Source organism: Ruditapes philippinarum, unplaced genomic scaffold (genome assembly GCF_026571515.1).
Source record: "Ruditapes philippinarum isolate M1 unplaced genomic scaffold, ASM2657151v2 ctg32_1_1_1_1, whole genome shotgun sequence".
NCBI lineage: Eukaryota > Metazoa > Mollusca > Bivalvia > Venerida > Veneridae > Ruditapes > Ruditapes philippinarum.
In genome coordinates, this window is record NW_026860502.1 from 300,397 (window position 1) to 328,359 (window position 27,963).

Genomic DNA, 27,963 nt, shown 5'->3' on the forward strand with positions numbered 1-27,963 from the left:
GGGAGGTCCTCTTCCATTTCCTTTAGTAAGGGGTCATTTGGGTCAAGGTCACCAATGTCAAAAAATAGATTTTTTACACTTTTACAGGTGTATTAACCTTATTCTATCAACAGATGTCTTGTATATTTTGAAGGAACATAAAATTGAGGTATTCTCATTTGGATGGAGGTAGGGGTCAGTAGATTTTTACACTTTTGCTCATACAGCCTTTATTTGTTGACAGATTTGTATTATAATTGGTAGGAAGATATCTTACATGGTATTCTTCCTTTTGATGGAGTTTGGGGTCAGTTGGATCAAGGTCAAGTGCTTAAAATAGATTTTTACACTTTTTCCCATACAGCCTTTATATATTGACAGATTTGTATTGTAATTGGTAGGAAGATAACTTACATGGTATTCTTCCTTTGGATGGAGTTGGGGGTCAGTTGGGTCAAGGTCAAGTGCTTAAAATAGATTTTTACACTTTTGCCGATACAGCCTTTATATATTGACAGATTTATTTCATATCTGGTAGGAAAATAAGTTGCATGATATTCTTCCTTTGGATGGAGTTAGGGGTCAGTTGGGTCAAGGTCACCAGTGCTTAAAATAGATTTTTTACACTTTTGCCCCTACAGCCTTTATTTGTTGACAGATTTATCTCATATTTGGTAGGAAAATAACTTGCATGATATTCTTCCTTTTGATAGAGGTCAGTTGGTCAAGGTCAAGGGTGCCAATTACAGATTTCTACACATGATTGGTTTTCTTCATGAACTGCGATAATTTGCTTGCATCTCTTAGTAACAAATTGTTCTTTCTTATCATTTAAAAAAGTTTTAACAATTAATGAAGGCATTTACTTACCGAGTTTAATAGCTAAAGGCTTTTGAGAGAAATAATCAAGATGAAAAGGCTAAGATGGAAAAGAAACTGAAGGCTAGAGTAAAACATGCTCAGGTGAGAAGACACATACAAATTAGCTACTTCACTCTCTAAAGTTAAATTATTGACAACAGTGAACCCGGGGGCATTTGTGTTTAACAAACACAGATTCTTGTTTCTTCTATCACTGAAGCAGTGTTCATTTAAAACTTCACAATTATGTATGTGGGGTAATTATATCCTTGACTTAATCTGTGCCTTGTCCATATTGAGGCAAAAGTCGTGGTTATGTATTGTACAAATGTTTTATGATAATTGATCAGTTGTTGTATAATGAGGCAACACAGCAGTACAGAACAAAATATATTGTCAACAAACATTTAAAATAACCTTTTAAATATATTTCATCCTGATTTTACTTATTTTGAATACAACATGGAAAAAAAGAAAAACATTAAAAACTGTGTTCTTATTGTGAGTAAGCATTAATGAGACAGTAAAACAATGTTTTCCCTCTTTTTAGCTTATTTATCCTATGACTAAGAGTACAATTTACATTAGAAAGCCTGCAAACCAAGTTACCCAAAAGGAAGGCCCTTATATAATTTGCTGAAAGTTATTAGTGTACTACTTTACCATATTACATATCCAATATCTTCTCACGAAGTCATTTCATTTTTATATGCCCGAAAGGGCATATTATGTTATACCTCCTGGCGTCCGTCTGTCCGTCCGTCCTCTGTTAGCAATTTGGTTTCCGGAGCATAACTTAAGTTCCATTTGGCCCAGAATGTTCAAAGTTCATAGGATGATTGTCCATATTGGGTAGAAGACCCCTATTGATTTTGGGGTCAAAGGTCAAGGTCACTATTACCTTAAAACTGAAAACAGTATCCGGAACATAACTTAAGTTCAATTCGACCCACAATGTTCAAACTTCATAGGATGATTGTCCATATTGGGTAGAAGACCCCTATTGATTTTGGGGTCACAAGGTCAAAGGTCAAGGTCACTATATCCTTTAAACTGAAAACAGTTTCTGGAGTATTACTTAAGTTTTATTTGACCAACAATGTTCAAACTTCATATGATGTTTGTCCATATTTGGTAGAAGACCCCTATAGATTTTGAGGTCAAAGGTCAAGTTCACTATTACCTTGATACTGAAAACAGTTTCCGGAATAAATTTAAGTTCCATTTGACCAACAATGTTCAAACTTCATAGGATGATTGTCCATATTGGGTAGAAGACCCCTATTAATTTTGGGGTCAAAAGGTCAAGGGTCAAGGTCACTATGTCTTTAAAACTGAAAACAGTTTCTGAGGCATAACTTAAGTTCCATTTGGCCCACAATATTTAAACTTCATTGGATGATTGTCCATATTGGGCAAAAGACCCCTATTGATTTTGGGGTCACTAGGTCAAAGGTCATGGTCACAATTACCTTAAAACAAAAACAGTTTCTAGAGCATTACGTAAGTTCCATTTGGCCCACCTTATTTAAACTTCATAGGATGATTGTCCATATTTGGTGGAAGACCCCTATTGATTTTTGGGTCACAAGGTCAAAGTCATTTTTACCTTAATACTGGAAACAGTTTCTAGAGCATAATTAAAGTTACGCCAAAATATTCAAACTTCTTAGGATGATTGTCCATATAAGGTAGAAAACCCTTATTGATTTTGGGGTCACGAGGTCAAAGGTTAAGGTCATTATTAATAACTTAAGTATTAATCAACCTATAGCTGTAAAATTTTATAGGATGAACAGCTAATTCCCATGTCTTACAAATGCTTCATTCTTACTAAAAAAAAACACTTTCGGGCATATAATGCTCCGCCTAGCGGTGCTCTTGTTAGTTTTTCCTATCCTGGTCTGTATTAAAATCAAATAACCCTTTTCCCATGGGTTTAAGTTTGGGTTGAAATTGGCCCTTGCTTTCATTAGCAATAGGTGACTCCATAGCAACTGTTGAGTTTACTTGGCAACAAGTGAATTCCTAAGTATCTATTTAGCCCTAGCCCTGGTTTCCTTAGTGACTTCAATAGCAAGTGTTGATTTTCCTCAGCAACCTTTGACTTGCATAGCAACCTTTGACTTAGCATGACAATAAATGACTTTCATAGCAACCATTGACTTTCTCTATCAATCCCTTATCTGTGACTTTGCAAAGTAAACATTGACTTTCCATAACAAATAGTGACTTTCATAACATTAACTGATTTTTCACAGTAATTTATAACACTAATATAATGATTAATTTTCATTCCTAAGCATTTAGGTTTATTTCTCCAACAGGTACAAAATTTTCTTTCTTATAGGTCATGGACAAGTTTATAGAATTTAAAATGGTTAAGGCGTAGTTTCTTTGTTTCATTTTGGACAAATGCCAGAAATAAAACTGATACTTGTAGCTTGGTTTAAAAGTATACTAGTTTTGACAAAAATATATTGATAATTTTTCATAAAGACCATTGTTTAAACTTGAATACCATGAATAAATGACAAAAGGTAAAGCTTTATATATTCTTTCATAAACTTTACTTGTCAGTACAAAAGTGAAAGGTAAATTTTTCTACCCCTTTTGCAAAAATACTGTGTCATTTTTATCAAATTTAAGGAAGGTATTTCATTCTCTTTCTATGAAAAGACCCAAAATAAATAGTTTTGTGATTCACTGTTTATTGACACATACTCTTATATTCTAAGACAATGATATAATTAGTACATTTATTAGGTTATTCATAAATGCCTGTATTCACATGTCTATGAGGACTATCGTCACACTTCTGTATCACAGTTCAATGATGGCTACTTTCACCACTAAACAATGCCTATTATGTCTATAATTACAGTTGAATAGAGTAGACATTCATTTCACTGTTCCATAATTTCTATGATCAATGATGTCTTCATTTCACAGTTCATGTTTTTTTTTTACTCACAGTTCGTGCAGTTCATTCAGCATTCAATGATTTGTATATTTACAGTATAATGATTTCTTTATTTACATTTATATTTTTACACTGAGTCAGTGGTACTTTATTTACATTCACGACAACTTCTAATATATTCACACTTCAATATTTCCTATACATTTGTATTCATATTGATTTTGACAAATACATGGTTTTTTTTAAGAAACTTCATTTGTTCAAATCTCGCCCTTTATCTTAAACTCCTCTGAGGTTGTCTGATATGATGGTACTGGAAATGTTTTTTTTTTCGAGATTTGTGTAACATTTGATGTATTTCTTGTTTAATAACACATTTTTTTTCAGAATCATCATTTTCATTGTGCCAAATGACAAAAAAGAAGAAAAGCATTGCAAGCTCTTCAATCAGCTGGGCTGTGAATTATAATTATAAAAATAAAAATCATTTTCATTTAATTCAAAGCATAATGATTTCTTTATATTCCTTTGCAAAGTTTCCCATTCGATCTATGTAAAAATTTGTACATGTTTTTTACGTTTTTGACCTTCTTTCAAAGTATAATGTCTGACGATGAAAACAATTTTGATACAAAGAAACAACCAGTACAAAGATGTCTTATGAGGTTGTCATTTTAAACAAAATTTAAACTGTACATTCTATGTATTCACCTGTACTCACTACTGGATGAGTTTGAGAATAGAACTTTTGTTTAGTCCATCTGTGTAAATGTTACACGATCAGGATAAGTCAAACAATTATCAGATTATGCAAATGCTAATAGCAGGTATCTTGTCCATAATAAGAATCCAATCCAAATATACTTTTCCAAATGTTCTTGTCATTTGTCATTTACTTACACTTAGAGATTAATAGAATTGGCAGTAGTTGGTATCGCTAATATTTTAACCTTTGGGTGGCATACTGTCTTTTCTGACACACTTGGTGACATTTCAAAAGAACAATCGAATATTTGGTATATTAATATCTTTATAGAATGCTTGTATCATTTGGCGAATGTCTTCCATCTTCACGTTCCTCCCATTTTTATTCTAAATATACTAGATGAAACTGTCATTTTATGCTGCTTTTTAACACCCGTAAGTATTGACCAGATTTCGTTAATTACGGACAAACCGAATAAAACACATGAATAAAAAATATTCGCCAATTTACTGCAGCAGCTAATTGCAGTATTTTTTTCATTGTAACCGTCCTGTACATAAGAAAAAACTTGTTTCGGTTTTTTGATACAGTCGCAATTTATATTTTCCTCAAACCAAGGCGACCCTTTACACAGAGCTTTGTAAACCACCACTGCACAGTTCTGTTCGCGTAAGTGATATTTTGGGTTTTCCGACAGAAAAATGTCCCACCACGATTTAATAGCTTCAACATCGAGACCATTCACATGAATTGTTTCTGGCTCACCATGTTCCCCTTTTTCATCTTCATAAGTTTTGTAACATTCTGCCGGACAATTGTCTATAATTTGGCAACTTTTCGTTCCATCTGCTGGCCAAAAACTTATGTAGCAATTGTTACTCAGTTCCAACGATATATGTCCGAATGATAACGATGACGAAGTTACATCCCAAAAATGAAGTTTTGACGATTTGATACGTTCCTCCATTTTAGTGTTTATTTACAGTTGTCATAACAATAACATGCCATATTTTTGGTATTCCAAAAAACAGTTCATTTGTTATTTATAGCTCATATTTATAGCTCATAAGACTACAAATTAAGCTTTTCGCACCGCGACATGCATGAGATCTAGTTTGTGCAAGGACAAATGCTATATAGCAAAGCGAGGTTTCAAACGCATTTCATTTGTATTTGGCAAGGTGACTGACATATTATTAGTTATAAAAATTGTTGACAGGTTATATGGCCCTATATAAACGGCTATTTATAAATATAACCCGAGCCGTTAGGCGAGGGTTATATTGCAAACAGTCGTTTATATACGGCTATATAACCTGTCAACAATCTTTACAACGAATTTATAATACAGCAAGCATCATTTTTTAGAGAAAAAAGTAAGATTTCTTCATGAATCGACAGCAGCCGTGTATATAAAACTATATAAACGTCTAGATTATCCAATGAAAAGCGACCTTACAAACGTGCAGTATTATAAATGTCACGATTATCCAATGAAAAGCAACGTTACAAACGCGCAATATTATAAAAGACCGTTCTATTTTGCTTTCGAAATATATTGCTTAGTTCTTTTCCATATTATTTAGAATTGCAATTAAGTTCATTGCATTTAATTGTGTGTGTCTTTATTTACACTATTGTATTTTTATCAGTTTCACGAAACTTAAGTAGCATGATCAAATCGGGTGACGGAAGTAAAAAAGATTGTCGCGTCAGTCTGCATAAACACTACAGTACAGACGGGCGCAAACGAAAAGTAGGCCAACGACTTAGCTACTTTCATAAGAAAAAATAAACTTTAACATGCTGGCAGCTACATGTATATATTGATTTAAACAGCTCAAGGGCGACTGTAATGTTTTAGACGTTGATTTTCTTCTCTTTTTTTTTGTCAGCGTCGAACTTACTTAGTCTTTAACCTACTTTTCGTATGTACGCGCTTCGGGTTTTTTTCAGATATACGAACGATTAAATAAACCCTATTGAATAAGGCTTATGCGAAATAAACTGTCACATTTTTTTTTAATTTAGGTATTCTAATTGGGCGAATATGTAGGTCATAGACTAATTGCAGCTTCGGAAATTGTTTATTACATATTTGGGGTTTTCCACAAACAAAATGTTTATCTTTTTAAAAGAGACCTTATTGAATTCAGCAAAAAAAAAGCACAGCTTAACTTACATTATTTAGAAAATTTAACAATTACATTACATTAGATACATGTATTTACACACAAATTAATTCAGATAGTAACACTTATTATTTACATTGCCGCTTTGGCGACTCGGTAAAAATGGTATTGCAAGGCATTGAGGCTCGTATAATATAATTTTATTCAACTCGTTACATAAGTCAGTATTGAACTTCACTCATTCAATATCCTCTATTTCTGTTTAGATATATATATACATATTCCCACTTGTATATTTTTCGCAGTTCCCGTCGATATAATCAAAGGGCTGCAGCTCTATGGTATTTTCTGATCTTTGCAATCTAAATATGTATGTACTTTCCTGTATAAGTTTATTTTTATGTACTATAATTCATTTTACGCAGCGACAGCGTTTTGATTTTCTTCTATAACAGTTTGAGATTGATACATATGGAATTTTGCATGAAAAAAAATAGAATTGCCTCGACTAGGATTTGAACCATAGGCCTCTCACACCCTCAACGAGATCGCTTACCTCTGCACCACGGCGAAGTAATACATATGTACCTCGAATAAAAACGAATACATTATGTTATTCTAAATTGAGAATTTCCATTTCGTGTTTGCAATCCTTATCAATTTCGAGGTATTTTGTTCACGATAAACCTGTTGTTTAACACTGATGAAAATAATTTAGCGAAAATCTTCTCGGCCAAAACAGTCCGACATGTATATATTCCACTACTCGACAGTCAGATTTATTTTGTGTACTACGCTCTGGAGTATTCGGTAATCGACATATCTAAAAATAGCATTTTCATTGATCATGATAATCCGAAGCTTTACGGAAATAGCCGAACATTTTTTGGCCGGGTTGCACTGGTGCAAATCCGGGTTATAGTATGGTGAATGTTGGGCGGTGGGCGGGCGGCGTCGGGCGGCGGGCGGGCGGGGAAAAAAACTTTCGTAACAGTTTTTTCAGCAACTACTTATCACAGCCTCTTGATATTTGGCATACAGCATTGACACATGGTCCCATACTGTGGGATTTGATTTCAGGTCTGTCGCTCATCCACTTCCTGTTTATCCACTTAGTTAAATTAGTTAGATTTTTCGACATTAATGGTCAATGGTAGGAAATTTTCGTAACAGTTTTCTCAGCAACTACTTATCACAGCCTCTTGATATTTGGCATACAGCATTGACACATGGTCCCATACTGTGGGATTTGATTTCAGGTCTGTCGCTCATCCACTTCCTGTTTATCCACTTAGTTAAATTAGTTAGATTTTTTGACATTAATGGTCAATGGTAGGAAATTTTCGTAACAGTTTTCTCAGCAACTACTTATCACAGTCTCTTGATATTTGGCATACAGCATTGACACATGGTCCCATACCGTGGGATTTGATTTCAGGTCTGTCGCTCATCCACTTCCTGTTTATCCACTTAGTTAAATTAGTTAGATTTTTCGACATTAGTGGTCAATGGTAGGAAATTTTCGTAACAGTTTTTTCAGCAACTACTTATCACAGCCTCTTGATATTTGGCATACAGCATTGACACATTGTCCCATACCGTGGGATTTGATTTCAGGTCTGTCGCTCATCCACTTCCTGTTTATCCACTTAGTTAAATTAGTTAGATTTTTCGACATTAATGGTCATTGTAGGAAATTTTCGTAACAGTTTTCTCAGCAACTACTTATCACAGTCTCTTGATATTTGGCATACAGCATTGACACATGGTCCCATACCGTGGGATTTGATTTCAGGTCTGTCGCTCATCCACTTCCTGTTTATCCACTTAGTTAAATTAGTTAGATTTTTCGACATTAATGGTCAATGGTAGGAAATTTTCGTAACAGTTTTCTCAGCAACTACTTATCACAGCCTCTTGATATTTGGCATACAGCATTGACACATGGTCCCATACCGTGGGATTTGATTTCAGGTCTGTCGCTCATCCACTTCCTGTTTATCCACTTAGTTAAATTAGTTAGATTTTTTGACATAAATGGTCAATGGTAGGAAATAGTTTTCTCAGCAACTACTTATCACAGCCTCTTGATATTTGGCATACAGCAGTGACACATGGTCCCATACTGTGGGATTTGATTTCAGGTCTGTCGCTCATCCACTTCTTGTTTATCCACTTAGTTAAATTAGTTAGATTTTTCGACATTAATGGTCAATGCTAGGAAATTTTCGTAACAGTTTTCTCAGCAACTACTTATCACAGTCTCTTGATATTTGGCATACAGCATTGACACATTGTCCCATACCGTGGGATTTGATTTCAGGTCTGTCGCTCATCCACTTCCTGTTTATCCACTTAGTTAAATTAGTTAGATTTTTCGACATTAATGGTCAATGGTAGGAAATTTTCGTAACAGTTTTCTCAGCAACTACTTATCACAGCCTCTTGATATTTGGCATACAGCATTGACACATGGTCCCATACTGTGGGATTCGATTTTAGGTGTGTAGCTAATCCACTTCCTGTTTACCTACTGAATTAAATTTTCGACATTAATGGGTCAATTGAATATTTTTTCCGTAACATCACAGCCTCATGATATTTTGTATACATATGCAACCCGGCCTTTTCTGTCTTTGACCCATTTTTAATTACTGCTGTCCTGAAATTACTGCTTAACGCTGTCCTGAGTCCTGAGTGTCGCAAACAAGAAGTAAGTAAACTCAATTATATCTAGTAATTAAATATCATCAAATGACTGCAAAGATATTCAAATATCCGCATGTACTACACAAAGTACATCAACTCGAACTATAGAAAAGTCATACAAAAAATACAGGTATGAACTAAAATATCAATTCACACAAAGAGCGGAGGGAGGGCGGGAAATTTGAAACTTCAAAGCGACACGAAAAATACTAATAGCAATGATAAATGGTAAGTAGTCAGTATAAGTACTAGAAGCGTAGGAATACAAACTCCTATGACCAATGAAAAGTTGTTATGATGTTGTGATCAATGCTTGGTAACCGTAGTTAAAAATAGAACTACGAAAATTCTTCGGCTGAATCCGACAAAAGTCCGAAGTCATCCGAATAATATAATAACAAGTTTCAGTGTCCTAATTAGTTATTTTAAGAACTTAAAATAATTCCATTGGGTAAAAAAGATATGCATCCGCGAAATTTGTGATTGTAACCTCATATTTCTATTGCCTACATTAAAAATTATTCTTTCTTTTAAATTGCTGGTTTTAAGCAGTTTGAGTGCGAACTACTTTACGTTGTTAGGACTGTTAGGAAATTTTGTGTTAGACCGTGGATGTTAGCTATGTATTTACTGATCTTACGATCAGAAAATACAAAAACCATGGCTGGATGGGTCAAATCGTTCACACCGAATAAATAAGGCTATCCTATGCATATTTTCATCCCCTTCTGGGTGACATATTGTACGTCTTCCCTGATTCACTACATGACGTTTCTTTAGAACGAATGTCTATAAAATCTTCATAATTTTCTAAAAGCGTTTCCTCATTTTCGTGACTTTCTTCAATCATGTCACTAGTGTCATCTTTATTTTTGCCATTGGCTTGATATAAATTTATCACTCTATCCTCCGCTTCTTGGTCTGCATTTATATAATGTTCAACTTCAGGTTTGGATACCAAACATTTTACATACTGCCAAATACTTAACAGACCTAAACAGAACTTGTAAAAATAAGACGAAACAAACCCAAGACATCTATACGTCTTCAAGGAAAGACAATGTTTACATGAACACCCACAGCCAAATCTAATGTTTTTATTATACCCCCACAAACGAAGTTTAGGGGGGTATATAGGAGTCAGCTTGTCGGTCGGTCCGTCGGTCGGTCCACATCATGGTTTCCAGACGATAACTAGAGTTTGGAGTGAGGTATTGTAATCAAACTTGGTATATAGCAACCTTATGTGGAAACCCCGGTTGGTATTGCATCTGGACCCCCTGGGGCCAAGGTCAAGGTCACTGTTACTAAAAATAGAAAAATGGTTTCCGGACAATAACTAAAGTTAGGAATGAGATATTGTAATCAAACTTGGTATATAGCAAGCTTATATGAAAACCCCGGTTGGTATTGCATCTGGGGCCAAGGTCAAGGTCACCGTTACTAAAAATAGAAAAATGGTTTCCGGACAATAACTAAAGTTAGGAATGAGATATTGTAATCAAACTTGGTATATAGCAAGCTTATATGAAAACCCCGGTTGGTATTGCATCTGGACCCCCTGGGGCCAAGGTCAAGGTCACCGTTACTAAAAATAGAAAAATGGTTTCCGGACAATAACTAAAGTTAGGAATGATATATTGTAATCAAACTTGATGTTTAGCAAGCTTACATGAAGACCGCACTTGGTTTTGCATTTGGACTCCCTGGGTTCAAGGTCACAGTTACTAAAAGTAGAAAAATGGTTTCCAGACAATAACTAGGGTTAGGAATGAGATATTGTTATCAAACTTGGTGTATATCAAGATCAAGATAGTTGGGATTGCAATAAATTGAAATAATTCTTTGTACACAGTGCTGATGGTACTTTATTTACTGTAGGTTTATTTCAAATTTTTCTTCAGACAACTTATTGTTCAAGAGTCAAAGTTGCTGGTGGGGGTATTAATCACCTTCAGTGATAGGTCTAGTTGTAACTAGCTTCTCGGACATAATCATCATAATTTATACTCGTCCCGGAGTTTTTATACCATTGCATTCCTTTGTATTTTCTACAAACCAGGACGATCCTACACATAGAGCTTTGTAAACCACCGTTGCACAGTTCTGGTCACGTAAATTATATTTTGGTTTACGATATAAATTTTTCACACCATATTTTAATAGCTTCACAGAAAGAGTACGTATCTTGGTGACCGTATTCTACAATTTCTTCTTCAACAGTGTTGTACCATTTTGCCGGACAGCTAGTTGTCGTTCTTAATTTGGCAACTTTTCGTTCCATTTGCTGGCCAAAAACTTATGTAGCAACCGTTATTCAATTCCAAAGAAATATGCCCGAATGTTCCTGGCGAATGCGACCTCCAAATATGAGGCAATGACCGCTCACTACACTTAAGATTCTCCATTTTAAATTTTGTTGTCATTATTATCTCAAGTTCTCCCCTACAATGATACTGCACACATAAACTGTATTTCCGAAAACTAAACCATGTGTATAGAACGTGATCTATATTAGAAAAGAAAAGCTGGCGCGTATACTGACTGTAGAGACAGTTCGTACTTTATGTAGGATATGATTAACTATAAATAAACCCCTCCTACCTCGTCATAAAAGAAATAAGTAGATATGAACTTTAGTCAGAGGACGGATATTCCATCCAAACCGCAGCATGTGACAAATATTATTATTCTTCACCTCAAAGATTGCAACAATAATCAAATATTGGAAGAATTTACTCAATGTAATTAAAGTATAATTTTCAGTAAGAAAAAAAATGAATGCGTTTTAAAAGGGCATTTATAGTGTACGGAATCAATCTGAGAAACCAAATTTAATAGGCATGCATTGTCAACACAGACTCGTTAATCATTCTGTTGAACAGCCAGTTTCGTGTCTACTTTCAATTGAAGCTGGCCTGTGTTTTCCAATTTTTGAGATACAATGCATTTGGGTTATCTAGGATGGAGGGAACGATTTGTTAGCAAGATTAAATTGTAATTTTATTTTTCGTCAGTATATATATCTATGTTTAAATCTTTACAGGAAGACGCTTTATCATTAATATTAAAAATAATAAAAGTCCTATGACTTGACTATGAGCATTTTTATTCAATTTTTCAACTTAATATTGCACCATTTGACGTCTGTTTAGCAAACACAACTCAAATAACTTTATTGAATTTTCGGAGAAACGATAGTTTTTGTTAATACAAAATAATTTCGTCGTCAACCAAACCAAAGGCTATTATATAAGACACCCATTAATTTTCCAGTCAATATCACCGAATTGATGACTTTATGGTGGGAAACATGTAGTATTTACACGCGAGCTGCTGTTGCTGTCGCAATATTAGTCGTACATTCTCTTTACCATTGACTAAGGAAGTCTATATATGCAGACTGACTGATTTACTTCTACATTCTGTTCTTGTTGTTTTTATTGTTTGACTGAGACTGTTCATGAGATTCAATGAAACTGTGCAACATATCACATGCCCGCCCCTACCCTAAACGCTGCGTTTTCTATCCCAAACTTTTATTTTATGCGATATTCAATCATTACCATGATAAATAAATGAATGGAATTAATGATCAAGTACGAGACAACATTTTACAGCAGCTGTCACATTTTATTACTGACATTAACGACATTTCATTTTGTCCGATGATAAGCATGTTATAAGTACTCAGCATTGTTTTCAAATCAAATGAAGAAATGTTAACTTTGTATCTTTATTTTTATATAAGTTTTTTGTTGATGTTTTTTAAGTACAATACTCATTGGTATCTTTGCTCGTGCGTGCAATATGCTCAGAGTGCTTCTGAGACTGAATGATGAAAAAATAATCACAATTCCTTACTTCGTGTATAGGGGCCATCATAATATGTCTGGAGAGTCAATATCTAAAAAAAAACAAAAACGGCCCATATGACCGGGGCTCATTTTCATTTACGTTTTCATTTGAAAATACCACACCCCGAAATTAATTTCAATGTAAATGTGAGCTTTTCTGTGATATTTTTGAAATACTGCATATCATGTGGACCTAATTATAAATAATACTTGCATTGAACCGTTGCAAAAGTTGTTTATTACACATCAAAGGTATGCTTTGTTCGTCCTCTTCATATTTTTCCTGTATATCTGACCTTGCCTACAGGGACCTACAGGGCGAGGGCTGGGGGAAATACTTCAAAATGGTGAACAATGGTGTCACGTTACATTAAAGTGCCCAAATGCATGTAAATATTTTATTCCGAGTCTTCTCCGACCTGTGTGTGACTGACTTAACTAGAGACCATGCGTGTGACACTGCGTCAAGTTTAATTACAGTTCATCCCCCTACACAAAAGCAGCTTTCGTTGTCGAGTACGAACACCGGACATGTCACTAGTCTTGCCCTTATATATTTTGATTTTGAAGCAAAAAGTGGTGATAATTTACCTCCGTGCAATTTCCAAAAAGTATGAGCTTAGATGTAAATTTTGAGCTGAACATAGTTCAGTGTACAGCGATCAATGAGCTCTTAAACGTATAAAGGCAATATTAACAAGAGCTGTCACAGGAGACAGCGAAGTTCGACTAATTAAATACTGAAGACAAAACTATGAAAGAACAATCAATTATGGTATGAATATATTTCTTCTTATGACAAGAAGTTATAGTTGTTAACATAAATTCCAAGTTTAAGGGGGAATAATTCTGGAAATAGTCACACTAGAGTTATGGACCTTGTCACAAAATATGTGTGTAATGATAGGAAATATATATTTGAAGTTTAAAGATACCTTAAAAAGGAAAGAAGTTGGAATATTTCTAAAAAAAATAATGTAGGTTCACAGGGAGATAAATCTGAAAATATTGCTTCAAGAGTTATGAACCTTGTCACATAAGATATGGTTGATGATAAGGAATGTGTATTTAAAGTTTGAGGTAAATACATTTAAAACTAAAGAAGTTATAGTGAAAAATAACTTTTTTGCAAGTAAAAAATCTAAGTTAATGGGGAGATAATTCTTGCAATATTGGTGCTAGTTATAAACCTTGTCACATAAGATGTGATGAATGATAAGGAACAAATATTTGATGTATGAAGTTGATCTTTTGATTAAGAAATAAAAAAGTAACAGTAAAATATAATATTTTTAGGGAAAATTCTAAGTTCAAGGGGAGATAAATAAAAAAATATTGGTGGAGTTATGAACCTTTCTGCATAAGATGTGGTTGATGATAAGGAACATATATTCAAAATATGAGGTTGATACCTTAAGAACTGAAAAAGTTGTAGTAAAAATAATGTTTTTCAAAGAAAAGTTCAAGGGGAGATAACTCTGAAATATTGGTGCTAGAGTAATGAAACTTGTCACATAAGATGTGGTTGATGATAAGGAACATATTTTTGAAGTTGATACCTTAAGAAATGAAAGTTATAGTGAAAAATATTTTACTGCACCAAAACTTTAAACTTGGACGCTGGGGCGAGTAGGATAGCTCTCCATATAGACGAGTTAAAAAGGTGAGGTAGCTCTGACAAGGGCTATTGGTGCCAAGCAAAGGGCCTGGCTTTCACTGCATATTGACTCACGTACTCTAGAACCCCGTCTCTTCATTCTTATGGTAAACATTTGTGAACAAAATTGGATGCAGTCCGACCGGCAATGTGTTAGGGGGAAAAGATTTTAAAAAATGAGTATATTTCATTACTAGATTAAGCAATAATTCAAATTATATTTACAAATTATTTCATATGTTTAAATTTTCTTTACTTCCTTTAGAAGATTTAAGAAGGGATTATACCAGCCATTAGTTTATGATGCATTAACTAATAAAAACAGAGTTGTCATTGGGAGAGCGTGCATGTATATTGTTACCAGCCTTCGATAGTGACCTATACAAGTGGTAGTTTCAACCCATTCCCAAGAATGACTAGTCTGTCTAGGATTAACCTACCGGTATAACGCAGCCGAATGAGTTTACTCTGTCTGGACTAGGATTAACCTACCGGTATAACTCGGCCGAATGACTGGACTAGGATTAACCTACCGGTATAACTCAGCCGAATGACTGGACTAGGATTAACCTACCGGTATAACTCAGCCGAATGACTGGACTAGGATTAACCTACCGGTATAACTCAGCCCGAATGACTGGACTAGGATTAACCTACCGGTATAACTCAGCCGAATGACTGGACTAGGATTAACCTACCGGTATAACTCAGCCGAATGTCTGGACTAGGATTAACCTACCGGTATAACTCAGCCGAATGACTGGACTAGGATTAACCTACCGGTATAACTCAGCCGAATGACTGGACTAGGATTAACCTACCGGTATAACTCAGCCGAATGACTGGACTAGGATTAACCTACCGGTATAACTCAGCAGAATGACTTTACTCTGTCTGGACTAGGCCAACCTTAGTGGTGGCGACATATCATTTCATGGAGATCCTACAGTCAATAAGAGGAAGTCAGTGCCTAGCATCTTGGTAACATGGTGTGCGCCCAAAGTCAGATTTGACCAAACATGCAAATCGTTGGTTTGGGTGGGACCAGACTTCAAATGCATAAAAAGGGTCTTATATGCCATACCAAATGCAGGGATAAACTTTATCTGTGACGCCAACACATGGGTAAGAACAATAGCTTTCATTATTCTTTTAATAGTCGGGCACAAAACTAATGTATTTAAAACAAAAAGAAAACAAGAATGTTCATGAACATGGTTTATTGTTAGCATATGAAGATAATTCTATACCGAGGACAAAAAAATACCAACAATGAAAAGCTATTCAGCATGCTGTATACAGATACATATGAATAAAAATCTGTTGTAGTTCTAGTTATAGTCACCTTTCAAAATAAAATCTAACTTTAAGCCTACATTTATAGACAAAATGCATTCATCTGAAACGTGCCTTTACAAAAACATCAAAATATTGTGGTTTGATATTTTCAAAATAATTAACACAATCATCATTATAAATTTTCAGCATTACAAGTTTAAATTTCGAATGTTTTGATAATCATTTATATATTTTCTGTTTAACTTCACAATTTTGTTGTAAATAACAGCTATACATATAAAGGGAGAGTACCGGTAAGAAATAGCTGACTGTTACACAGCAATTGATTATTAATAAACAAATTAACAACACTAATAACTGCTGAATATAATCTTGAACAATTGCTAGCGATGGGAGATCAGAAATGACTTATTTTATGAAAATAGCTAACACAAATACAAAATTGAATGATCTGAAAAGTGATCGTTTTGTGTCCGGCCGTCTGTAAACTTTTACTTTAAACAACAACTCCTTATAAACCACTAAGCCAATTTCATTTAAACTTCACAGGAATGTTCCTTTGGTAGTCAACTTTAAAAATTATTCAAAGAATTTAATTCCAAGCAGAACTCTGGTTGTCATGGCAACCGAAAGAAAAAACTTAAGATATCTTCTTTTAGACAGCTGAAAAAGCGAGGGCTTAAATATTTGGCATGAAACATCATCTAGTCAGTGTCTACCAAGTTTGTTTAAATAAATGCCCTGGGGTTGTTAAGGACCACAATGGAAATAAGTCGGCTTTTGCCTTCTTTTTGTGTCATCCTTGGTATTGAATATATGGCATCAACACATGCACTTTCATGTTTACATGTATCTCTTGATGTTGACATTGAATTTGTAGTTGTTTTATGACATGTATTTTTTACCAGAATAAAACTATCTATCTATTAAATAAATGCCCTGGGGTCAAAATTGGCCCGCCCCGGGGGTCATTGATTTTCCTTATATGTATATAGTAAAAACTTAAAAATCTTCTTTTAAAAAAACCAAATAACTAGAGCTTAGATATTAAGCATGAAACATCCCCTAGTGGGTGTCTACCAAATTTGTTCAAATTCAATTTGAAGATGTTTCATGATAAATAATTAAGCATCTTCAAATGCGTGTCTACCAAGTTTGTTCAAATACAAGCCCCTGGTTTAGAATTGCTTTGCTAGATTTTGATAATTGCAAATATTTTTTCTAACAGGAAATAGCTAAGATTTTGCAGCACCCACGAGTTTACTCATTTCTACATGTACCTGTGCAGTCAGCCTCTGATAGTGTACTTATGGACATGAAGAGAGAATATTGCCAGGCTGACTTCAGACATGTGACAGACTTTCTCAAACAACAGTTAGTAACTTAAATTTCTCTTACTCTGTCTATATTTTGTTTTATTTTCTATTTTCTGTTGGTTATCCAAAAGAAGTAAGGGATTAAGCATGTTTAATTTAATAACATAACTGAGCTATTAAAAAAAAATCAACATACTGTATCAGTAATCTTACTTAATATTTACTATTTAATAACTTTATGACCTTTTAAGAGGGAGTGTTCATCTAGTGGTCAATGTATCAGCTTCTTAAATCATCGTTTAAAAGCTTGAGTCATAGTCAGGTCATGTATTACGTGATCAGTACTGCTATGTTCCAGGAAGTGGAAATAAAGTTGCGGTTTGCAATCATAACGGTATGCATCTATTTGTAATCCAGAGGTTGCTGATCCGATCCTCGGGCAATACTAGGTGAAATTTCTTCTTTACAATTGATCTATGACATACAGTCTGAAGGACATTTCTTTCTCACCGCTGATTTAAAAAACATGATTAATAAATAGTTGGTCAATTGCAGAGAAAGTGGCTATTATTGCAGAAACATCATTCACATCTAAAAATGTGAATCTGAACATTTGAATAAACATGCTTGAGCTGTGTCATTATGATAATGTATTTAATGCACAAGCACTTATATAAAAGGTATTGTTCCTTTCAGAGTCCCGGATGTAACCATAGCAACAGATTTGATATGTGGATTTCCGACAGAGACAGAGGATGATTTTGAGGAAACTATGCAGCTTGTTAGAGATTACAAATTCCCAAGTTTATTTATCAATCAGTTTTTCCCACGTCCTGGAACACCGGCAGCAAACATGCCTCGGATACCTCCACCAGACGTATGATTCTCAACATTTTCCTCAATATTTAGTTAAATATAAATGTCAATATTTTGTTAAACATTATATTTTCAAGCTTGTTGCTTGTTTGATCTACTGTTGGAACCACTTTTAAGTTTTATAACTGACCAGTAGGCCTACTGGTGTTTTATAAAATGTTTACTGTGTGACCCAATTTTGGCTCAAACCAGGGTTCTCTTGGTTGAGAGGCAGACACAATAACCACTAGGCCAATACTCCAGCTAAGTAGTTTGTACACAAAACACAGCATTTTTGATATATATTGTATATAAAATACCTTGTCATGAATCTATAAAAAAGTACATCTAATTTTGTTTTAAGTGAATAAAAGCACAGTGTAATGTAGCAGGACTGTCAAAGAGACTCACCTCCAAATAAGGAAACCAAAGTTTTAAAGAATCAAACTTAATAACAAAAATATTAAAAGTTTTGAAGAAGAAAAGTCACTATAAAACATCTTGCATGCATAATATGGCTTATAATACTATTTCTGTCACCCATATCTGTATCCAGATAGTAAAGGAGAAATGGCTATTTTTTGCATTTTTTAGGACACATTTTATATACCTTAATTGACTGTGCCCTCTTCTGGTTTAAATTTCTTCAATTGTTCAGTTGACAATGTTTGATGGATGTTGTTGTTGTTCTCAATAATGATTATCCTTATGATAATGCTGTTGCTCCTTTGTCCATGATGAAGATCTGATACAAATGATGATGATGATGAGGATGATAAAGCTTGACCTTTACCAAAAAAAACAAAAACAGTTTATTATTTTGCATATTATACAAAATTATTAATTTAATTTTTGTGTACTTATTTACTTTATGATTATTTCAGGTTAAGAAGAGAACTAAGAGAGTGTCAGAATTATTCCAGTCATATCATCCCTATACTCACAAGGTACATTCTTGTAATTATTGTCATATGATAGAAATTCAAAGTCTTATTGTTGACAAAAGAAAAGAAAACAATGAGAAAATACACATATTTTTTCTGTATTTTAGTAAATTTTATTTCATTTTGACAAAGTGAAGCTTTATCTGTTCTAACTACAAACTAGGGTGTTGGAATTGAAATCTGAAAATAAAGGTATAATGTTTTCATTCTGGCCCAGAGGTTCTGACCTCTAATGATAATTCTGAGCTCTGTCTTGAACCTTGGGATTTCCATTGGCCAGTATACAATCTGTACCAGTTTTGTAACCAATCATATACCATAATTTCTTTATAACCTTTGAGAAATTTCTGTATAACATTCAGTTGGTCATTTTATGTGTAGAATATTCTAGAAGAATATGTAATCTAACAGCTATTGAGGTCACTTCATGATTTTCTAGTAGTTTCAGTGTAGTAAGAACTTAGTGCCATTGCATGCTTTATTTCAGGCACAAGCTGGCATGTCCTTTAAAATAAATAACCTTAAATAAACAGGCATGGTAACTTCCTGATATGAGAATATATTTACTTCCACCATTCCTATATTTACAGGAGAAATCAATTATGATAGATAGTGGATTTAAGAGACCTGTTTACTCACTGGTTTCTCCCTGTAAAACTGATGTTAACCTGTAACATAAACAAAGTATTGAACAGTTTAATCATTTATTTCTTTGTATAGTTTGCAGGTAGCTTTGAGAATATTTCCATGTGGAATTTTGTATTTGCTCAATGTCAATTTTCAGCTTGGTGAAATACAAGAAGTGCTAGTCACGGAAATCTCACATGATAAACAGTATTACGTAGGCCATAACAAGTCTTATGATCAGGTAACATGATAAAAATATTTCATGTAGGCGGCAAGTGCTGAAAGTCTACAAAAATTACATGTAGGCCGTATGTGCTGAAAGTCTACAAATATTTCATGTAGGCCGTATGTGCTGAAAGTCTACAAATATTTCATGTGATATTGTGCTCATTTGTTTTCTTTGTCAAGTTGAACTGAATAAGCTATATATTTCAAAATGTTGAATATTATTTTTTAGGCTTATGATGAAGGATCAGGAAAAAGACTGCCCCACTCTTTTTAGCTCACCTGTCACAAAGTGACAGGGTGAGCTTTTGTGATCGCCTTTCGTCCGGCGTCCGTCCGTCCATTGCCGTCCGTCTGTCGTCCGTAAACTTTTACTTTAAATGACATCTCCTCATAAACCACGAAGCCAATTTCATCCAAACTTCACAGGAATATTCCTTTGGTGGTCACCTTTGAAAATTGTTCAAAGAATTTAATTCCATGCAGAACTCTGGTTGCCATGGCAACCAAAAGAAAAAACTTTAAATATCTTCTTCTAAAAAACCCAAAGAGCTAGAGCTTAGATATTTGGCATGAAACATCTTCTAGTGAGTGTCTACTAAGTTTGTTCAAATAAAAGCCCTTGGGTCAAAATTGGCCCCGCCCCAGGGGGTCATTGATTTTCCCTACATGCATATAGTAAAAACTTAAAGATCTTCTTCGAAAAATCCGAATAGCTAGAGTTCAGATATTAAGCATGAAACATGTGCTAGTAAGTGTCTACAAAGATTGTTCAAATGAAAGCCCTGGTGTCCAAACTGGCCCTGCCCCATGTGTGTCATTGTTTTTAACTATATGTGTAAAGAAAAAACTTGACCAGCTAGACCTTAGATGTTTAGCATGAAACATCTTCTAATGGGTGTCTACCAAGTTTGTTCAAATAAAAGCCATGGGGTTTAAACTGGCCCAGCTACGGGGGCCTATATATAGGTGAGCGACTTCTGGGCCATCATGGCCCTCTTGTTTTATCAAGTGAATGTTACCGATATGTCTTAATGGAAATTTTCTGGGTGACATGATTTTTTTATTACGTTTGAGACACAGCATATAGCATTAAAAACATTTTTCTTTTTTTTTTTTCAAAATGTTAAGTTATTTTGACTTTATTTTGACTTAAATTACTAAAACAAGCACCATTTAAACTTGGATGAACATAATGTTATGCCATATATTTTGAAAGCCTACAAATATTTCATTTGATCTACATTCAACAATATAATTTTGTATGATGTAGGAAGAAGCTTATTTGACAAATGAATACATTGTACCATATTTTACTATCCAAATAAAAATTTCAATGACACAGTGTTGAACATGTTAAATAGTTGCAAGAAGTAAGCTAATTTCAACGAGAATTATTGGTGATGTTGATACATATAGTAATAATGTTTTTCTTAACAGCTGTTTTAGTTACAAACTGAGAAAAGATATACTAGTAGAACACTGAGAGGATATAGAACACTATGTTGGATTTTGAGTCACACCAAACTTGTTTTAAGGTCATAATGGTGACTTGCCAGTGTTATTGTTAAAGGAAGACCTCAAGTACCTCACTGTGTGTTATTTCAAGCATTAGGGGGCCTCTGAGTAGAGCCAAGAAACTTTTATAAGCTATCTAGATATATGCGGCATCATTCCTCACATTAAAGACTTGAATACCTGTGATGTCATCATGAGATTCAAACTCTCAGTAGTAAGGAACAAGTGATTAAATTTAAGACCATAACCACTTGTCCAGGAAGGCCCCAGAACTAATAAAATGTATACAACTATACTTAGGCTTGTAAAAATAAATTCAGGGTAGTGATTATTAAGGGGTTTGGCTGACTTGATAGACTGGAGATTATACAAATTTCATTGTTGATAATACATAACTATTGTTATATAACAAACAGGTGCTGGTACCCCAAGATGAGAACTTGATGGGAAAGATGGTTAGTGTAGAGATAACTGAGACCGGGAAACATTTCATGAAGTGTCGACTAGTAAAAGATGGAGAGGTCAGGAGACCTGTATCAGTACCCCCACCATTACCTAAAGGTCAAGTTTCAGGATTTAAACAGGTATTTAATTGATTTGGTATTTTAGAAATATTGCACCTTTTTGAAAGAAAATGTTCGCTGGTTTCACTTTCATCCAAAAAATTCAAACTTGAACAGGTTTTTTGTAGAATCAGTAGCTGAAATGAGAGTATTATTATCATAAATTTTTGTCATGATGTCATTTTTACTGTTATGAATGAAGTTGTAAATTGATAGAGAAAGTGGTAAATGAATATTCTTTTTTTTTTCTGAAATATGATAAATATGCAATATGCAAGAAAAAGAATCAAACACTGGTTGATGTTACAGATCAGAATAACTAGATCTCGAGTAACTGTTTAGCCCAAACTCTATACAGTCTTGTGACCACCTTAAACAGTTACCAACCAGCTCCATATTTCGGTCTGTACTAGTTGCCGGTGTATTCAGTAAGATTCTTATAATATTAATAAACATATTATTAATTCATAAACTACACGCTATACATTATAGCCAAATGTTAACAAAGATATTATAACAGTGAAGTGTTAAATAAAATGATCTGAACTGGGTTTTTTTTGTTCTACCGACTTAGCTCAGTATTAAGAGCATCAGATTTGTAATCCAGGGGTTGCTGGTTCTATCCTCAAGTGAAGGCAAAGTGGACTAACTGAAGAGATATGACCAAAAAAATTGTGTTTAAATCAGCCTAAAAAGCAAACAAATATACAAACAGATGATGCGAGGTTAAGATTCAACCATTCTGATTTAAATAGAGCAGTCCATTATCAGTATGTGGGATTTTAATAAAAAAAAGCAACCAACTGAATAGAACTTGGTCAGGTAATGTTCATGTCCAGGATGACCTGGCCCTTTACTGGTATAATTATAGCATAAACTGCCACTCTTTATAAGGGTTATCTCCCCTTTTCCAGATTTTAATGAATAACTTTATTTTGTATTTCAGACAGATGTTGTTATCACAAGTAAAGGAATCTGGTTCTTTGCTGTTTCTATGGTAGTTATGTTAATAGCAGTGGTTTGGCGAGTATATGGACTAGTTCAACAGTTTATAACGTGAATACTATAATGTACTTGTTGATGACTAAAAACAATACTGTGTAGAAGTGATACCTTACTCTTTCATGTTGAAGGAGACGGTAATTGGCATAGGAAGCTGAAACTTTTACACATCTTAGTATCAGGAAATGATATGCAGTCATTTATAGCTGGAGTATTCAGTAAATAAAAAGTGCTATTTTATTTGCCCAAACATCCTGCACTATATTTTCATTGAAAATGTGAGTTGCAGCAAGAACTATCGAAGCATAGTCTGCATTCAAACTTCACAAGTGTATTTCCAATTATCAAATCTACAGACAGATTTGAGTCCCATAACTAACATACATGTAGTCTGAATTTTGGATGTTAGAAAGTTTAAACATTTTGGACAGATTAAAAGTTTAGTGTGTGCAGATTCTTATTGCTCTACCACTAAAGTTGTGTTCATTTGAAACTTCATACACATCTTTAGGGTTATGAGACTAGAGAATTTAGGCTTCTGACAAAAGCTGTACCTCTTTTATGGATATTTATATTTATAATGAAATTAGAAAAAAAAATCTACACAGATTATGATTCGAGCATTTTAAATTCAATTCATGTTTTCTTTATTATACTCCACGAAAAATTTCAGGGGAGCATATAGTTGTCAGGTTGTCAGTCCGTACGTACGTACGTCCCGAATTCGTGTCGGCCCATAACTTTGTTATTTGAAGTCGGATTTTATAATTATTTCACAGAAATGATCACCATATTGAGACGAAGTGTCACGCGCAACATTTGGGTCGCTACCTTGAAGGTCAAGGTCACAGCATGACCTTGCAGCAAAATTGTATCCAGCCCATAACTGCATTATTTGAAGTCGGATTTTACAACTATTTCACAGAAATGATCACCATATTGAGACGATGTGTCGCGCGCAACATTTGGGTTGTTTTTTCACTTGGAACTTTGTCTGTGACATAACTCTGACACTACAAGAGCAGTGGCGGATTCAGGCCCGGGCTTCAGGGCTGAATCCCCCCCAGCTTGACCCAAAGATACGTTTACCAGCTGGGCTGGAATATATTTTTGTCAGTTTAAAACTTTATTGGCTGTTACAAGTGTACTACCTTATCAAAACATTAATTGCTGTCAGTCAGTTGTTAATCTCCTGTCTGGGGGCTTGGCAGAGATCTTTATCTATCAATATGCTTGAATGACTTCAATGTTTAACCCTTTCCCCCATGAGCATATTGTGAAAAATGGCCATTTTCACTGAAAAGCCTCCTGTTACAAATTCAAACTGCTATGAAACTATGAAAAATGCTTCAATACTAATCAAACTTGGCACAAATGTTGACTGTACCATTGCCTTTGTAACGACATGCTCAGTCTTAAATTTTCTGTTACCATGGCAACGAGGGGACATCTCAAAATTGCCAAAAATCACTTTTTTGCCTCGATTTTTTCCATCAAAATTTATTTCAAAGTGCTGCAACTTCTCAAGGGATTGAGATAGAGTCAAAGGCTTTTCAGCGTTGGTTACACGTTACCTTATGATCGACCTGGGGTCATTTTAAGCCTCTCACAAGTCCAAAATTTTCTTGGCGATGAGGGGGACTCAGCCCACCTTCAAACCCCCCAAACAGAAGGGGGCACATCCCCCTTCTGGCAACCCCCTGATGTAATATTTGGATGGGGGACGGCGCCGAAAAAATGGTCACTTTTTTTAACAATATTTATCAAACAAAAGACAGTGTTCGGGGCCTAAATAGGGCATTTTTTCACTGTTTGAGGCCTCAAAAAAGGGGGGGGGGGCAAAAAGCCGTCGAAACACGCATATATAAGGGAAAAGGTTAAACTGCATAATCGATTGGTTTATTACTTTCCAAAGGTCTAATGAAATCAATAGACACTGATAGTGGCAAATAGATGTGTTACAGTGTGCACCATATTTTATTATCTTTGTTTTTCCAAGCCCTATTATTAAGAAATTGAAAATTATTATTTGTAAATTAAAAAGATGGCGAGTTTTATAATGATAATATTAAAAGAATCACGTTTTGATCACTAGTTTTATTAAGATTTTTATTTAAATGATATAATTGGTCATTTGCTATTAATAATTTTTTATGGCAGCTATATTTTTAAATAGAATTTAAATTGTACTGACCTCTTTAGTATCTAAAACGGATTCATTGATGGGAAAAAATTCTTATTGAATACTAGTATTTAATTATTTTTTTTGGTTCATTACGAAGGCAGTATTTTAATATCACTTTACTTTGGAAAATCGTCTATTATTCAAATGAGTAAATTGATCAAGTGTTTGAATTTATTTTTATCAACAATTGTGCATACATTGGTAAGTGTGCTGTTATTTTGTAAATGCTCACTACTTAACACTAGGGGAATTCTTTTTATAAGACCCTGCAAACACTAACCTATACAAAATACATTAGTTTTGTAAAACCGTCCAAAAGGTACAATAACAGCACTTACATATATATTTCTAATTTCCATATCATCTAAATATTTACAAAAACATTAGTATACTCATGTATAAGGAAAACACATTGCCACTAATAAGATGAGCTATAAAACACATCAATTACAATTTTTGTCACATGAACAAGTTGCTGGACCAATCTTCAATTTTTCGCCTGTTGCATTATGTTTGTCATATTCGTCCACCCATATGTCAGCCCCCCCAGGAAACCATGTTCTGTATCCGCCCCTGAAGAGGCATACCTTCCTGTGTCCAAAACCTATTTGGGGAGCATCACCCGGTTCAACCGGCTCTTGTTTTCACTGTGATCATGTGACTAAGTGATTACTATGATTAAAAATAAAAATTGGGACAGTTAAAGTTGTCTTTTATTACTTACCTTATTTAAAGCAATGTGTTCAATTATGACATCTAACTATAATGACGCAAATGACTGAAGGTAGGAGAATCATTTTAGCAAGTCAATAAACCATTGGGGGCAAATTAATGACTCCATGGCCATGATTTCATTAAAATTAGTAGAGCTGTTTGTAACACATAGTGGTGAGAGGCAAGAAATTTGTAGTCACCGACCTGAACCACTAGACGACCACGGCTGCCAGTACCAGATACAGACAAAATTGTTTTGGAAAATATTCATGATCATCTTAACAACTTATCAGGTGAAAAGTATACGGGAAACAATCGGCATTTTGTTAATCCCAAGCCAATATCCCCGGGTATATACAAATACAAGACATTTATATAGCGCAAAAATGTATTAAATATTCGATTGCGCTGTACAGGTATATGATAAATGGACGTTTTCTATCCCAAATGTCCTAAGATTTTAATCATAGATTCACGGTAAGCAAACTGAAAGGGGAAATCTCGACTTTTCTGTTCCAGAAAGATCTCCCCCGTCGCAATTAAAATTTCCACTGAGCTACGCTCTTTGTGGTTTACACATAGTGTTGTAGCAGAGTGTCACTTTTAACTGTTTAAACGAGTACGGTCGATTTTGGCAAAGAAACTCGACAAAGTGCCGATATTTTTTAACGTATAACAAGACGAGATATTTTATTTATATTTCAGTTATTTTCTTTCTGATTATTGGTTTTTTTTAATTTTCACCGTTGTACAGCGTTCACAGAGGTAGTGTTTCATCATAACTTAAACGAGTTTTCCAAACTAAACAATTTTGTGAAGCTAAAATGCCCTCGTATAAAAACAGTCTTGTGAGTGAATCTCTAAAGTTACATGTATCTGGGAAGAATGATCGACCAACTATGAGTGAAGCAATCACACAACGTACTTTGATCTGTTCTTTAACATTTGCTGAATCTCACACTGTTACTTTTGCTATGTAATTTGTTGTAATGTATATTATATCTTTTAATTTGGAAAATAAAGGCAAATTGCCAACAAAATTGCTCTTAAAGTGGACCGTGTTTGAAATGTACTTAAATGCACAGTCTATTATTGTTTAAGGAAAATTATACACTTTTACTGTAAAGTTCTACCAATCTGTAATGAAATAAGGTCTACATAGTTTTAATTTTTTCCAATTAACTCGGTCACATATAAAAACGGAAAGAGTTTACTGCCAGTAATACTCCTGTTACGTATATATAACTGTTTCTTATTTATCATGTTTTTATCCTTTGAATAATATTAAAATGTTTCATTTTACGATCCCTGCTCCCGACATCGATCGTTGTTTCTTCATCAGCTTACGTGCATGTTCTACTTAAGTTTAATTTTGCAAAAAATAGCATTCTTTTACCTGCTACACTCGGTACACTTGTTTACAGTGTTCCATGTACACCTCGTACACAACCGTGCTAGACTCTGTACACAAGGCAAGACTGTTTTTAATATTTAGTTTGCAGAAAAAAGCAAATACTTATCTAAAACCAGAAATATTCTGCTTCAAAAAATTGTTTAGTTTGGAAAAATCGATTAAGTTATGATGAAACATTACCTCGGGTGAATTCGACGTACACCTTTTCTGTACGAAATCTGCTGTGGTCATAGTATTATTTCTACAATAGCTTTAGCTCTTAAACTTGGTTTGCTATTACTAATCATGGTCATGCGCTTGTTTTGGTTGAGTCTGTTATGTATTGTTTAGGGGGTGAGTTGTCAATAATTTTAATGAACACGAAATTAGTTCACACCTACATGTGGTGGTTTAAGCCAATGAAAACACATCAATATTATTACAATCAGGCAGAGAAAAGGAGTAAATCGATATTCTTTATGTAGCAAACAAACTTTG

General features: G+C 34.3%; 1 protein-coding gene across 1 annotated transcript; it reads left to right on the forward strand.

Moving 5' to 3' along the window:
• Window positions 1–903: 903 nt before the first annotated feature.
• Window positions 904–23,621, forward strand: LOC132760369 (threonylcarbamoyladenosine tRNA methylthiotransferase-like). The gene is made up of 7 exons (XM_060752353.1): window positions 904–942; window positions 17,352–17,497; window positions 18,136–18,316; window positions 19,179–19,241; window positions 20,023–20,106; window positions 22,025–22,192; window positions 23,118–23,621. Exons 1-7 carry the CDS (start codon window positions 904–906, stop codon window positions 23,229–23,231), a joined length of 795 nt encoding a protein of 264 aa, XP_060608336.1. The 3' UTR covers window positions 23,232–23,621.
• Window positions 23,622–27,963: the final 4,342 nt, after the last annotated feature.

Bases quoted from the DNA above. Each gene is read 5' to 3' on its own strand.
- LOC132760369 (XM_060752353.1), top strand. From the start codon at position 904: ATGGAAAAGAAACTGAAGGCTAGAGTAAAACATGCTCAG. The intron at 20,107-22,024 runs GTAACATGATAA...TATAACAAACAG, and splicing joins ATAACAAGTCTTATGATCAG to GTGCTGGTACCCCAAGATGA. The intron at 22,193-23,117 runs GTATTTAATTGA...TTTGTATTTCAG, and splicing joins AAGTTTCAGGATTTAAACAG to ACAGATGTTGTTATCACAAG.